The sequence below is a fragment of the Balaenoptera physalus genome, assembly GCF_965194825.1.
Source record: "Balaenoptera physalus genome assembly, chromosome: 16".
NCBI classification, from domain to species: Eukaryota; Metazoa; Chordata; class Mammalia; order Artiodactyla; family Balaenopteridae; genus Balaenoptera; species Balaenoptera physalus.
In genome coordinates, this window is record NC_138898.1 from 76,986,562 (window position 1) to 77,001,777 (window position 15,216).

Below are 15,216 nucleotides of genomic sequence, written 5' to 3' on the forward strand. Positions count from 1 at the left end.
TGGCCAGAGGCGGGCCTGGACCCAGTCTGTGGGCCGTCTCTCCCCAGTGGCTTCACCCGCCCTTCCCCGTCGGACGGACAGCCAGGACGCCTCAGCGGGTGACTTATTTCATTGCGACCTGCACTGGCCACTGGCCTTGTTCTCGGGAACCGTGTGTCCAGCGGCGCCTGTGGGTTCAGTGTGCTGTCGGGTCCGCGGCCGGAGCCTTCACCGAGGCTGCACTGGGGCTCGCGCTTGGGCCGGTGTTGACCAGGCTTGGTGCCGAAGCTGGAGCTGGAACTGGAGCCATGGCGACGGGAGCGGCAGCCGACGTGTCAGCAGTCACGCCCTTGCGCGACGCTGCGGCTTTATCAGAGGTCGCACCTTCGCTGGGGCTCGCAGCCTTGTCCGCCTTCGGGCTGCACCTGGCGCCCAAGGTTTCGGCGGGGCCGCAGCGGTTGGACCAGGTCGGACCGGAGACGGAGACGCGGGCTACAGTGACTTCCGGCGCAGGGCTGGCGGCAGAGGATGCGCTCGCCGAGGCGCGAGCCGTGGCGGGAGATGGCATCGGGCCGTCGAGGAAGTGTCCGTGGCCCCTGGCAGTGGTGGCCAGGGTGGGAAAAAACGCAGCATATTGCATCATAGAGATGCTGCCTGGCTCTGAGAGGAGCGCTGCGCCCTGGAGCGGGTCGGAGTCAGCCAATCTTCTGTGAGCACTACCCTCTTTCCCGGGAGTCATCTCCACGTGGGCTCCTTAATAAATGCAAGTGACTGCAACACCTTCCCAAATATCTCTCCTGGGCTAGTCTCCATATCCAGAAGGGCTAAAATCTCTGAGTCCCCATGCTTAATAAAGTCGGCACCAAACCAATTTCTCAAGCTCCAGACCAAGGGAGTGGAATAAAAATCCCAGAATTTGTGGGAGGAGCAAGCACTGATGCTGCAGGAAGAACAGAGTAAACTCACCATAAACGTTGGTTTGCAATGAACCTGCCCGGTGCTGGGAGGATCTGCCTTAGGGGCTGGTCAGGCCCTTCCACTCAGGATGTTTGATCCCTTACAACCCCCAGTAACCTCAGTGGCTGTGTGATACCCTGGGCCCTTGAGATGGGCAATCCAAAGCTCCTCCTGAATCTTGACCTTGGCTGGCCTCTGGGGGTAAGCAGATGTTTGGCCTCAGTGGCAAAGTTACGTGTTTTAGCCAGAATTAAGGCTACTGTCTGTGATTGGCCACAGGGTCCAGGGGAGCATTTGACATTAACCACTCTCTTTAAAACTTCCCTTGGGCCCTGTGGTGCTACACTCTCCTGCTTTTCCTCATACTTTTTATCTTCTCATGGTCCTCCTCCTCTACCTATAAGCTAGACCCTCTCCTTTCTACTCTACTGCTCTCCCTGGGTGTGTTTATCCAGGACCATGGCTACAGCTAGGCTGCTAAGGCCCAACTCCTCCAACCCAGTTGTCTTTCCTGAGCTCCAGACCTGGTAAATCACCATCATTCGTGGCCAGGGTTGGGGGAGGGGGATAAGATCATGTCACTCTCCTTAACACCCAGCCCCCCACACCGCCCGCCAATGGTGCCCTTATTCCCAAGTTACTCAAACAGGATGCTCTACACTCCAGGCTCTGCTCTCTCCCTTTTCTCAATTCCCACTCCACTATGCTCTAAGCCTACACCTAACTGTTATGCACCCTCTATCCCCCACCACACCCCTGGCTCCTACACTTACTATTTCCTGTTCCTGCAGCCCTCAACCTTCAGGTCACTTCCTCTGCCAGTTTCCTGACCTTCTGCTGTGGCAGGTACCACGTCTGGATCCACAGCCCCTTCTGCTAAGTATGAAGCAGTGTGCTCCAGTGTCTGTTCTTCCCCTGTAGTCCCCTCACTTTGCTGAGGATCCTCCTGTGCTGAGGCACCTCAGTGTCCCCAGGGAATATAGAATAGCCTTCATTACTCGCTTCTACATGAAACGCAATTCCCTCCTCTCTCCCCCTTCCCCACTGCCCCCTCCCCTTGCTTTCCAGATGGAAAAGGGGAAGGAGAGACAATTGAGTCTGCCTTGGGAGTCTGGGTCAGAGAAGCACAGGGAAGGTGGGGAGACAGCTTCCTGGCTGGGGCAGGGCCCCCCGGCAGAGTGGGGTAGAGGCAGGCAACGGGTCAGAGCAAGTATTGACCTCAAGTAGCCACTCAGGGGCCATGGCCAGGTCTAGGCTCAGGAGATAGCGCTGAGGCAGCCTGCAAGGCGGATTCAGCGGAGCAACCCCTGCCTGGCCCAGATAGTGTGGAGCCCAGGCCAAGCCCAGGCAGGCCCAGCGGTGGGGGAGGAGAGGCTTGGTTGGGTGCAGAGCTTGCTCCTGGCCATTCTGGTTTCCCTCACCACCTTGCAGTAGATCTTAGGCAAATGGCTGCCTCCTGTTAGCCTCAGCCTCTCCACACATTGGGGGCTCATGGGCTACATCCTGAGAGTGAGATGACGAGCCAGGTCTCCACCCACCTCTCCCCGGGGTCTAGGAGGCTCTGGTCCAGAGGAAGGGCTGGGCCAGGTCCAGGACCCAGGCGAACCACGGGAGGTGGCTGCCGGCTTCTGGAACTAGAATCTTAGGCACTTTGCCTTGTGGCCATCTGGGGAGGGTGAGGGTGTTGGGGCCCGAGAGGCCTCCCTGGGGCAGCACAGCTGGACCCGAGTCAGCCAGTGCCAGAGTCACCAGGCTGCCATCCAGAAGTCGGCATGTCGTGCTGCTTGGCTCTGCCACCTTCTCAACACATTTCTCCCCCTGTCTCCCAAGGGGGCAGATTTTAAAACTCCATAAACCCTCAGGCTCCCACCAGCAAGCTCTGGATGGGGATTTTAGGCCTCTGGGAAGAGGGTTGCAAGGGCGGCCTGGGGTTGGGCTGAGCTTTTGAGGTTACACATGGAAGCTGCCCTGGGAGAGGACGGGCTCTCTCAGCCGGCTCTAGGCTTGAAAGAGAAGACAGAAAACACCTGGGAAATCTTATTCCCTTTATTCTCTTCAACTAATCAACATGACCACCAGTGACACAACACTGTTATTGACACACAACACTCAAAAGTGGGGCCTCTCTTCACTCCAGGGGGACAAGTCAGGTGAGTGGGGCTTCCCTCACGGGGGCAAAGGAGTTGGGGCTGCTCACCTGAGGGGCGGGTGCCATGGAACCCACCTCTTGGTTGTGATGGTTTCGAGTTGCCCCACCATTCAGGATTCATGCCCATGCTCCCTTGTGACCTCCATATCCATAGCAGTTTCAAGTTTCAGCCTAAGCTCAGATCAGTTTCTACTCTCCCCTCTGCTTTCACCAATGACGCTGTGACCCTGCGTCGCACTCCTCCACGAGGGCACTTCTTAAGAGTCAGGCTTGCGTGGAGTTGAACGAGAGGGTTTGGCTACACTCTGCCTTCCAGACCCAGTTCTGGTGGGAAAGTGCCACGACTCCTGGGCCTTGGCCTGAGCTGGTCAGAGGGACTCTGGACACTGCCACCTCCCCCAGCCTGTTCCCTGCTTAGTTCCTCCCAAGATGTAGCTTGCTCTGGGAGGAAAGTACCCAGCTAAAAGAGTTTGGGGAGGTGGGCAACAGAGAACAGGTCACACCCCAAAGGTCTCTGACTCTGCCCCCTTTCTTGCTATGAAACCCCAGACCCCAACTAATTGTGTCCACATCATCCATTCAGTACCGGAGCCAAGACCCCTGGCCCTCACCCTACAACATGCGAGCATCCTACTACGTATGCTACACCCTAGTCCTCAATTGGCCTTCAGTCGGCCTTTGACCACACTGACCATCTTCCCCTGGACTGACCCTGGAGCCCCAAGGGCTCTCCAGGACCCTTCTGGAGACAGATTCCTCAGACCTGTTTCTGAGAGGATCTGCTTCTAGCTTTACAAGGGGTTTGTCTCTACAACTGAAGTTTCTTTCTTGCTGCCATCTTACAGGGAAAAAAACCTGCTTGGAGAATCGTCTCCTCTTCCTCAGTCTCAGAGGGACACCGTCTTGGTCCATGCTGTCAGTAGAGGCAGGCAGCCTTCTTCTCCCCTCTCGGTGGTGCTCTCTGACCTGGCACTTGGGTGGGGTGGGGCTTTATGCAGGTGTTAACAAGGGTCTCCCCGTAGTCATCCAAGGCCTGCCTTTTCCTTCTCCCCAGCAGGCCTCCCTTTTTCCTCCTACAGCGTTCTAGATTTCGATCTTTGAATTCGAGGGTCATCCCTTTGGGAACAGGATAGATGAAGGGTGAAGGACTTTCACCTTTTGAACTTTTAGGTAGTGGAATCAGAGGCCTCTTCCACAGGTTTGTAGGAAGCTGGGTCACCCTCTCCAGGGATGTGACTCCTCACCTGGCATCTCAGTCCTCTTACTTCAGGACCACAGTGCGTTACTGGGGCCAGCTTGGGGTCAGTGGGCACTTCCTTTGAACCCAGCACTGGACGGAGTCCTCTCCTTCTTTACGGGTATCCAGGGTTAGGGGATGGGGTTCTCGTTACGGATGTTTCAAGAGTTTTCTCTCTTCAACCATTTTAGAAGAAAACCGTCTGTTTCCCCTGCCACACACTCGCAGTCATGTGAGCGGGTTTGGCTGGGTTAATGAAAGTATGTCACTGTGTGTGGTGTGTGAGGACTGGAGACAAGCCTGGCCAGGGGGTGCGTTTCTCATCCTTCCATTTCCCTCTGAAGGTTTCTGGCTAAGGAGGAGAGGAGCCAAGTGGGTGGAATCTGTCCCTTTGCAAGCCCCCAGTCGGGCTGGGTTGTTAACAACCTCAGAGGGCTCCAGGTACCAGGGTGAGGTGGCCAGGTGGTCGGGTCTCCATATACTCTTCAGAGACCCACGGTCCAGTCTGTGGGGTGTTTGGACACCCATCACAGTGTGCAGGCTGGCTTGTCCTGCCAGCAGCCTTGCTAACAGCTCAGATGAAAGAGTGAGGTTTAAAATCAGGTTGCTGGCTAATGAAAGCTCTCTATTCTGTCAACTTGCTGTCCCTCGTTGCCACAGAGAGCCCACACATAGCTCTCCTGACTTGGAGAAGAGAAGTCTGGGGAGGATTTAACCACACACAGGCCTTGAGTCTCTGAAGGGCTTTATTCTTTGGAGGTCGACTAGCAGCGGTTCTCCCTCTCCGACTGAGGACAGAATTTGAGGAAACGGGCTGCCACTGCAGCAGGACTGGTGGCAGTTAGATTTCAGGAGAAGCCTCCTGACAGTGAGACCTGAGAACGTGGCAGGAGGGACCCTCCATCCCTGGAGGCCTCTGAGAGTAGACGTCCCCAGCTGGGCTGGGGAGAGGGGAGTCCTGCCTGCTTTGGGGGTGGGGGGAACCCTGATGGCCTGAGCTGGGAGCTGCTTGTACTTGCAGTTTAACAAGCTCCTGGAGACAGGGAAGACTGGGCAGCCTGGAGTTTGTTGGGTTCCATCGGAACAGTTTCTCCACCTTGGTCTGCTTTCCTCAAAGCACTCTAACAAACCCCCTACTCTTCCTCCCTAATTTTTCTGGTCTCCTTATACTTAAAGCTTTTATGCACCCCAAACTTCAGCCTTTAAAAAGGCTGGATATTTTTTTCTTCCCCATTTTTGGGTTCTTTCTGATTAGGAATTCCATGGGCCTCTTCCTTTCACACACACAATCATCTAAGACTGCCCTCGTACCCCAAGGAGCCCCCAGTGTCCTGAGCTACACCTTCTCTTCCTAGTTCCTGGGTCATTTCTCCTCTGTGGATCTGAGGGCTCCTCATCACTTATTTTTCTCCTCTGTTTTCTTCCTTTTCTGGTTCCACCCCATTCCCGCGCTCCTCCCCAGACGAGCAGTTTCCTCAGTGTAATTGTCCACGGCTCTGGGAGAGAGGTTCCCTCCCATACTCCAAGGGGAGAGAATGCTGTGGAGCAAGTTCATGGGAGGTTCTTCTACACCTTCTAAGGGTCACTCCTCCCAAGTCAACGCCATTGTCATATTCCCTGCACTTCCTTGACCCTATAGTTTCACAAGGATTTCAATACAGTTTTATAGGGTTGTCTAGAGACATATTGGGACCTCTTCCTACAATTAATAGGGCTTTTATCCACTATGGTTTATAGGGTTTTTCTGCTACAGACTTAAAGGGCTTTTTTTTCCTACGTATTTATAGGGTTTCTAACCCAACAGTTTTTCTCTACTGCCTTATAAGTGGTTCCCACCAACAATTTTAAAGGGTTTCTCATCACTGATGTAAAAGCACTATTTTTACCCACCATTCTTTATCCTCTGCCTCTCTACAATCTGATAGAGTTTTCCTCCTTTCCCCACATAATTTTTGGGGAGATCCAGTGTTCCTCTCAGGAGAGAGAGGCCCCTGGTCTCCAGACCCATTTCACAGGGTGACCCCTGGGTGGCAGCTCCTATGGAGGAGGAGGGCTGCGACTTCTGTGAAGCCGTCTCCACACTCGGGGCACAAATAGGGCTTTTCTTCCAAAAGGGTTTTGGGGCTTCCGCCTTCCCCATGGCTGCTGCTCTCTGTGGGGACGGGGGCTTCCTCCTCACTTTCCTGGCTTGTGGACAGGGTGCCTGGCTCTGGGAGGGGGTCCTCAGGTTTGGGGGACTTTTCTTGGCTATGGGTCTCCTGGTGCCGGATGAGGGCTAGGCGATCGAGGAAGGAGGCCCCACAATCTGAGCAGCTGTAGGGTCTGGCCCCCAGCGGGCTCCTGAGGTGCTCCAGGAGGACCGAAGAGCTCTTCCCCAGCTCCGGACTCTTCTGGGGTTTCCCGCCGGCGTGGACTTTCTGGTGCAGCAGCAGCTCGGAGCTGAGGCCAAAGCTTTTTTTGCATTCGGGGCATTTAAAGGGCTTTCCACTTAGGAAGGGACTGGGCCCTGCCCCTTCCCCTAGGCCAATCCTATAATCAGGAAAGAGAAAGGGCTTTTCGTTGCCGTGGGTGAGCTGATGCTGGAGGAGCACAGCGCGATCCAGAAAGCTTTCTCCACAGTGGGAACAGATATAGGACTTGGAGGACAGCAGACCCAGCCTTTGGCTGAAGCTCTCCTGCCCATCAGGCATTTTAAAGGGCTGTCCTGGCGGGTCAGCTCTGCCCTCCGCAGCACCTGGATAGGAATTTCCTCCAAAAGGGAGCCTGGGGGGTCGAAACTGAGGCGGCTTGGGGGCGGGGTGTGCAGGGAGGCCATCTGAATTTTTGTAGGGGTTTTCTCCAATATGGATCCTCTGATGCTGCATGAAAATGCCCTCGTCATTGAACCCCTTTCCGCAGACGAGACACTTGTGTGGTTTGGCTCCGGGGGGTGGGGTCAGCAGGGCAGGGTCCCCGAGCCCCAGGAGGCTGTCGCCCTGAGCCCTTCGGGCGGGGGTCTTGCCCCTTTCATGGATCACCCGATGCTGCTCCAGCTCGTGCGCCTCCAAGAAGGCCTTCCCGCAGTCGGAGCACACGAAGAGGTTCTCATCCATGTGGGTGCGCACGTGCGTAATGAGGTTCGAGCTCTGGCTGAAGCTCTTGCCGCACTCGGGGCACTTGTAGGGCTTCTCGCCCGTGTGCGTGCGCCGGTGCTGGATGAGGTGGGAGCTGCGGATGAAGCTCTTGCCGCAATCGGAGCACTTGTAGGGCTTCTCGCCGGTGTGGATGCGCTGGTGGCGGATGAGGGTGGAGCTCATGATGAAGCTCTTGCCGCAGTCGGCACAGATGTAGGGCCGCTCGCCGCGGTGGATGCGCTGGTGATTGATGAGGTTGGAGCTGACGCTGAAGCTCTTGCCGCACTCGGGGCACTTGTAGGGCCGCTCGCCCGTGTGCGTGCGCTGGTGCCGCAGCAGCGTGGCGCTCAGCGTGAAGGTCTTGCCGCACACCGGGCACTTGAACGGGTCCTCGCGCAGGTGAGTCCGCTGGTGCTTGATGAGGGTGGAGCTGTGGCCGAAGCTCTTGCCGCACTCCAGGCACTCGTAGGGCTTCTCTCCGGTGTGCGTGCGCTGGTGCTGGGTCAGCTCCGAGCTCTGGATGAAGCTCTTGCCGCACTCAGTGCAGCGGTACGGCTTCTCGCCGGCGTGGATCTTCTGGTGCTTGAGGAGGTTGTGGTTCTGGCCGAAGCGCTTGCCGCACTCGGGGCACTTGTAGGGCTTCTCGCCCGTGTGGGTGGCCTGGTGCTGGATGAGGTCCGAGCTGCGGTAGAAAGCCCGCCGGCACTCGCCGCACTTGTACGGCTTCTCGCCCGTGTGAGAGCGCTGGTGCTTGATGAGGTTGGTGCTCTGGGTGAAGGCTTTCTCGCACTCGGTGCACTTGTAGGGCTTCTCGCCCGTGTGCGTGCGCTGGTGCTGCACCAGGTTGGAGCTCCAGCTGAAGCACTTGCCGCAGTCGGGGCACTTGTAGGGCTTCTCGCCCGTGTGCGTGCGCTGGTGCTGCACCAGGTGTGAGCTCTGCGTGAAGCTCTTGCCGCACTCGGAGCAGGTGTTGGGCCGCTCGCCTGTGTGGATGCGCTGGTGCCGCAGCAGCTTGGACCACTGGCTGAAGCTCTTGCCGCACTCGTTGCAGATGTAGGGCTTCTCGGCCCCGGAAGGGCGGCCTTGCACCAGCTCCCGCAGGCTGGGCTCGTTGGCCGGGACCACCGGGGGGCTGTTCCAGGTGGTCAGAGTCCCCCACTGCCAACTGGCCTCACAGGCCTTGGTCCAGTCAGATGGAGTCGGGACTACCTCGGGGGTGGGGGGGTCCAGAGGGGTCTGGTGGTCTGAGGGGTTGGAGTGACCCAGCGGGGCCGGGGGGTCCTGGGGGACTGAGGGATCCTGGGAGGGTGTCTCCAGGGGCATCTCTGGTGGGTCCTTGAATTCTGGACTCTGAGTTGGATCTCCCAAGATGACCTCCTCCCCAGAACTTTCCTGCTGAGGGCTCTCCTCTTCGTTCCCACTGTCGGCACCTACAGAGAGAAAGGGAGTCTCCAGCCCCCATTTCCTTTCAGAACACGGGCCGAGCGTCACTTCCCTCCCCTGGGTTTCCCCCAGAGTCTGTGCCCCTCCCTGAACTGGGGCCACTGTCTTGTCAGGACCGCAGTCCCTTCTTGTGTCCCTCACCTCGATGAGCATCGTCGGGGCTCAGCTCAGGACCCTGCAGATCAGGGCCCCACAGCGCTGCCTCGGGCTCCATCCCAGAACTCAGGACTGCCCAGTGCTCCAGGGACCCTGGGGAGGGGAGGGGAGAGAGCACACCATGGGAGCTGACCTCCCGCCTTCCTTTACTCCCCCAGCCCCACTTCCCCACCTGCCCACCCTCCAGCCCCTATTTCTCCTGATCTGAACTGCAGTCTCCTACCTCCCCATTTTTCTGGGCATCAGTTCTCACCGCGCCCACCCCCCCTCCCCCCCCCCCGCCCCCGCAGGCCAGATTCCTGCTCCAGATCTTCAGATCACAACTAAGCAAGTAGGTGAATTTAAGAGTGTAATTAAAAGCTCATCAGTCATAACCCTTTGAACCCAGACTGGGGGCTGGGGAGGTATTATCTGACACCCACAGGGGAAGCAGGCTCTCACCCTACCCCTCTGATGCCCAGAGGCTGGGAAACCTGTTATTTTGCTAATCAGAGGAAGTTCATTAAAGACTCTAATTTTCCTCCTTAATGGGGCTGCTAATTGGGACCAATAAACTTTCCTTATGAGCCCCATAGACAATCAAGACTGCCTGGAACACTTAAAGAGTTAAAAAAAGAAAGTAACCACCCTGATTTCCCTGAGGGGACAGGGCCCTCCAAAAGACTGGGGCACTTTCCCGTTATCCAAGCACAGAAAGAAGGTCGAAGCTCGGGCCAGAGGTAGGGAGAGGGGGCAGTTTAAAGCCATCGGGGGCTTCTGCAGGAACTACCTTGAGAGGGAATTGGAAAGGAAAAGAGAGACGGGATGAGTGTGTGGAGACCACCTGGCAGCTGACAGCTAGCTGACACAGTGCCTGCTGTGCTGTCCTCATTGTCTCACCCGATCCTCCCCACAGTCCTGTGAGGAGACCCAGGAATCAGGTTGTCCATTTTCCAGATGAGGAAATCAATGCCCAGGGAGATTTCTCCAAGGTCACAGGCTGGGAAGTGGCAGAGCTAAGACCAGATATGCCAGGCTCTGTGTCTGGCTTGTCGCAGCCTCTAAGAGAGGGAAATGACCTTGAAAGTCATGTGAAACTCATAAACGTGGGCAGCTGGGGAAAGAAGCTCAGACAGAGCCTGCTGGCCATGGGAACGGGATGGAGAAATTCCTGGGATCAAGAGGTTTCCCTGGCTGTAAAAGGAGGGGTTGGATCCTGACAATCTGTAGCTGTGAACTCTAAACAGAGTACTGCCCCACTGAAGCCTTCCACTACCACTCCCATCCTGGTACCCCTTCTTCTAATCCATCTTTTGTTACTGCTGTATCCCATCCCTAACACGTAATAAGTGCTCAGTAAATTTTGAATGAACGAAAGATGAATGAATGAGATGCCCCTTGCTCCTAGAAAACCTGTTTGGTCCAATGCCTTTAAAGGGGATGGCAGCAGAGGAGCAGGAGTTCAGAGTAAAACATAGGCAGCTGTCACTTCAGAGACAGTGATATGATTCCATGATGAGGGAACAGGGCCACAGGAGCTAAGTGCTAGGAGGAGAACTCCCCACAAAGTTTAGACCCTTAAGAGAGACCCTGGGGAGGGCCTGGGCTTTGAGTGGCCATGTGGGATGACCACTGTGTGTATGAGGGCGGTGGTGCAAGGACTTGTGAGAAGGCAGCAGCGTGGTGACCAAAGTGAAGCAGGAGCTAGCTGAAGCCTGCCAAACAGCAGTAGGAGAGACAGGACTTAGATGTTAGGAAGTAAATGAATTTCTTCATCTCCGCAGCTCCTTAGGCTATGAGAATCCCCCACCCCCATCTGTAAGTGTCTTTGGGAAGGTGGAAGCAGGGACTTCTGCCAAGCTGGGGGCTGCCTGACTATGTTGAAGAGGCCTGCTGTGTTTGCTGAGGACAGGTAAGAATTTATGTACCATGATCGTCTCTCGAGAAATTCAAACTCAGAGGTCCAGGGTAGAAGGGAAGGGGTTAATGACAAGGCCGACATGGAGTATGAAAGTGGGGAGACCGAGGGAGGCAAGAAGTGCTTGGGCCTGCAGCGGCCTCGACCTCAGGCCAGCCCCACTGCGGAGGGAGGGAAGGAGAGGAGGAGGCTGCCTCACAGAGAGGTGTGGAGAGCGGCCCAGGGTGACCCTGACATGGAGGCAGCCGCGGGAATACAGCCACCCTGGCCCCGGCCCCCCGACGCCCACACCAGCCCGGACCCTGGACTTCTGCTCCAGCCGGTCCCCACGACCCTCCTTCCGGCTCCCAACCCCGAGCCTGGCATCCTCCCCTCCCCCGCCCGGGGCACCCAGGATTCCCGGCTCTCCCGCGGCGCCCCGGCCCCCGGCCCGCCAGGCCGAATTCCCTCTTCCCAGAATGCTCACGCCCTCCCCTCCCCCACAGCCAGACCCTCGCGCTCTTCCCAGAATCCTCGGCCCTCACGGCCCCTTCCCGGCCCCCACCCCTAACCCGGGCGGCCCGGGGGCGGGGGAGGGGGCTCAGTCCCGCGCCCGGCCCCTGCCTCTCGCGCCCCATTGTTCCCCGGCGGCCGTCCCGGGCCCTCCGGGCCAACCCCCCGGGAACCCAGGCGCCCCCAACTCACGGCTCTGGGGTCTGGGAAAGGCCGGAAGGCAGAATCCAGCCCCAGGGGACTTAACCCCTTGAATGCCCTGCCTCGGGGGGCGGGCTAGATGCCGAGGACTCTGGGGTCCTTCTCAAGGGGTGATCCCAGGCTGAGGACCCGGGGACCAGTTCAGGGTGACTGGGACGGAGCAGGAAGTGACCCCAGCTTCCCGGGCCCCTCTAGCCTGGAGTCAGAGCATCAGCTCTATGGGATTTAACCCTTTGCCTCCCACAGCCTGGGAGAAAAAGAGGACGGGGAAGCAGGGAGGTGGCCGAGACGACGCCCCTCTCTCCGTCTCCAGTGGAAGACAGTTCTCGGGGGAACCCAGATACCAGTGAGGGGCTCCGGATTTCTGGCCACCCTCCATTTCACAGGGGCTCCGCCTGCCGCTCCCAGAAAGCCCTATCTCAGATTTGTTGGCTGCTGGTCTCCGGGGCCTGCCTTTGTTGGGACTCAGACCCAGGCATGGGTCCTGGATGCCTGGATTGTGGGGTGGGAGCCAGGGCTAGCAGGACAGACCTGGAGACGGAACATCCTACAGACCAAAAATGGCTTAGGTGAAATAAGAAGTCACAGCAACAAGCATTTGGGCTGAGGGGACCAGCGCAGCCAGGAGAGATTTGTGGCAGCCTGTGTCCCTAGCCCCAGCCTCACTGGGACGTGTGTGCTGGCCCCTCTTCCCCAGTTAGCTCCCTTCAGAGGAGGAAACTGAGGCCCCGTGGTGGCAGGAGGGAGGAGGGCAAGAACGTTTCCCAGTAGCTCCAGTGGCACCCAGCTCAGAGCAAGAGAGAAACCCTGGTGGCCTCAAGTCCAGGTTTTCTAGGCCCCCAATTTGTATAGCCTTTTTCTCTTTTCCTCCTCACCACAATCAATGATTATCCCCATTTTACAGGAGAGGAAACTAAGGTGTGAGAAGTGAGGGAACGTGCTTAAGACCATGCCATTATTTCAGTTTAACACATTGGTATATGGAAGCCTGTTATTTCTGGGCACTGTGGGGAACATAACGGCAGGGAGACCTCATAGCTGAACAAAAATTGGGCTCTCTACCCTCAAGAACTCAAGGGGTTTGATTGTGTGTGTTTGTGTGTGTGTGTGATAAACACAAAGGAATTACAAATCACATTCACAGAGAGAATGTGAAAAGGGCTATCTGTCCAGAGATGTGAGGGAGTGAGGGGAGGAACAAACTGTCAGAAATTACTAAGGGCACGCAACTCTTCTGGGCCTACATCTGCGGTTTAGAGAGTGTGACCAGCCAAAGAGGCCCTGCTGGCCCTGCCTCTGCTCCTTATCAGAGCTGTCTCCTTCCACCTTCCCTAGCAGGCATATCTCCATCTTATCCTTGGCTTCTGTCACCTTTGACACCTCAGTCTCGCCTCAGGGCCTTTGCTCCTCCTGGTCCCCCTTCCCCTGCTCTGTTTCTCGAAGCATGTATCACCTCTGGCACTGCCTTCCCCTCCCGCACACACAGGGGTTAAGATCAGCTCCATCAGGGCAGGGGCCTGGCCTCTTGCAATCACTGCTGTCTCCACTGCACCTAGAACAGTAACTGGCAGGTAGTAGGTGCTCAGTGCGTGGAATGAAGTCATCCTCCTGCCTCTTCCATCTGTTTCTGTATTAATCCCTAGGCTGGACAGATGGGGCAGAGTTGGGCAGAGCCTCCACTGCACAATCACATTCGTTCCCAGACATCCCCAATCTCCCCTTTGCTCTGAGGGACAGGTGAGAAGGAGGCCGACTTGGGATCAGAGAGGCTTGTGGGCAGATCCGGCCCTCAGGGCTCTCTTCTGCCCTCCCAGGGCTGCAAAAGCCTGACCTGGCCCTGGGGCAGTAAGTCAACAGGAGAGCTGTACCCTGGAGGCTCACAGAAGAGTTGAATTTGGCCTACAAGGTTTTGGGGGGTTTTTTAAACTGAATTAATTGCCACATTTAAAAATTGGTACATTTCATATAAAAATTCAAATTTTGGAAAATCCAAAGATGTGGCAACATCACCCAAATTTTCACATGGCAACAACTGGCTGGGCGGTAGCTTCCTTCTTTAGAGAGGCACTGGCTTTCCAGTTTGTCACAGTACTTGTCACTCCTCTTGTGTTCCCCAACCGTGAGGCTGAAAGGTGGTTCCAGTGTATTAATCATCTTTCACTGTTGAGGCTCCAGCACCCACTTAACTGTAGCTATTGATTCTGTACCCCTTGATCTGTGCCTACCAGGTTCAGAGTAATAAATAGGAGGATGATGTCTGCTGACGTAGTTCCTTTGATTATTCACTACGTGCTGGGCACTGTTCCAAGGGTTTACGTGTAGTAACTCCATGAACCTTCAAAAGAGCTCATGAAACCAATATAATTATTATTTGAGGATAGAGTAAGTCACTTGTACACAGCTTACTAGTGACAGAGATGGATTCAAACCCAGGCATGCTGACTTCAGAACCATCAGGGCTCAGGTTGGCTGTGTGTGTCTGTGTGTCTGTGTGTGTGTCTGTGTCTGTGTGTGTATGTGTTTCTGGGACCACAGGGTAAGCCTCTCAGCCCCGCCATTCTCTCCTCATCTTGCTCCAGAAGCTGGAGAGAGGAATCGGGAAGGGCAGGGCACTCCGGGTGGGCCAAGCCATTTTCCAGAAAGTTTCCTGTCCTGCTTCTAGGGAGGCAAAGGGCGCTCTGACTATAGACGACAGTGTGCTGTCCTGTTGCCTATAGTCAGCTGGCACAGTGGCCATGAAGGAGACCCTCCTGGCAGGGGATTCCTGGAAGGATGAGGATTGGATTGACTCCCCGTCTTTCATGGACAGCCCACCGCCATGTTCTTCTTGGTCACAGCTCATGAGCCTCCCACATGGCCCCTTAATACAGGGCCTTGTGCCCCGAGGCCCAGGTTGCTTTGAGAGCAGTGAGGTCCTGAGGTAGATCCTGATCCAAACCCTGCTCCATCCTCACTGCCAGTATGATCTTGGGCAACTCACTTTGCCTCTTGGAGATTTAACTTCCTCTTCTTTGGAAAGAGGATGAGCCTTGGTTTCCAAGGGACGGGAGGGTTAAATGAGATGATGCAAGAATTTGGAGCTGACCAGCTCTAGCCAGGTCTGCCTCAGTCTTCCTCATCAGAGGGCACAGCCCTCAGCCTGGTGGGCAGGAGAGCCAGGAGTCTGGAAACCATGTCCTGAGTAATCTGGGAGGACTTGGGGCCACGACTAGACACTCCAATCCCCTGCTCTATGGATGGGGACGCTCTCAGGGCAGGATGCAAGGACTGGGAAGGTGAAGCCGGAGGAGGCCACTCACCTCACCACCCCAGGCACCTTGTCACTAGGACAGCTGTCTAACCACAGGCAGAAAGGCTGCCAGACGCTGCCACCAGGAACAGATGGGGCCTTCTTCCCCGGAGATGTGCATGCCCACAGGGAATATTGGGAGCTGCTATTCAGGAATGTGGTCCTCAAATGTGGGACAAGAGCTGGGTCTGGGGACCTGAGAGGTCCCTTCCACCTCTGAGAGTCTGAGATTCCAGACGCAGGAACTGCTCAAGAGCCAATGGTGGCTCCTAAGCCTTGTCACAACAAGTCCTTCCCTCCTGG

The 15,216-nt window shown here is 56.4% G+C and overlaps 1 protein-coding gene across 3 annotated transcripts; it reads right to left on the reverse strand.

Moving 5' to 3' along the window:
- Positions 1-2,967: 2,967 nt before the first annotated feature.
- Positions 2,968-11,925, reverse strand: ZNF629 (zinc finger protein 629). 3 transcript variants are annotated; one of them, XM_082429503.1, is made up of 3 exons: positions 11,616-11,925; positions 9,020-9,127; positions 2,968-8,884 (listed from the first exon to the last, which is right to left on the reverse strand). In XM_082429503.1, exons 2-3 carry the CDS (start codon positions 9,029-9,031, stop codon positions 6,332-6,334), a joined length of 2,565 nt encoding a protein of 854 aa, XP_082285629.1. In that variant the 5' UTR covers positions 9,032-9,127; positions 11,616-11,925; the 3' UTR covers positions 2,968-6,331. The 3 variants fall into 3 exon arrangements, with proteins under 3 accessions (XP_082285629.1, XP_082285628.1, XP_082285630.1); XM_082429502.1 differs by having other exon boundaries at positions 2,968-8,865; positions 11,616-11,923; XM_082429504.1 differs by lacking the exon at positions 9,020-9,127 and having other exon boundaries at positions 2,968-8,865; positions 11,616-11,922.
- Between the last annotated feature and the right edge of the window lie 3,291 nt (positions 11,926-15,216).

What these genes read in the sequence shown, in the direction of transcription:
- ZNF629 (XM_082429502.1), bottom strand. Translation starts at nt 9,092, where the DNA reads ATGGAGCCCGAGGCAGCGCTGTGGGGCCCTGATCTGCAGGGTCCTGAG. An exon ending in CCCCGACGATGCTCATCGAG is followed by an intron (nt 8,866 to 9,019) that starts GTGAGGGACACA and finishes TTCTCTCTGTAG; the next exon opens with GTGCCGACAGTGGGAACGAA.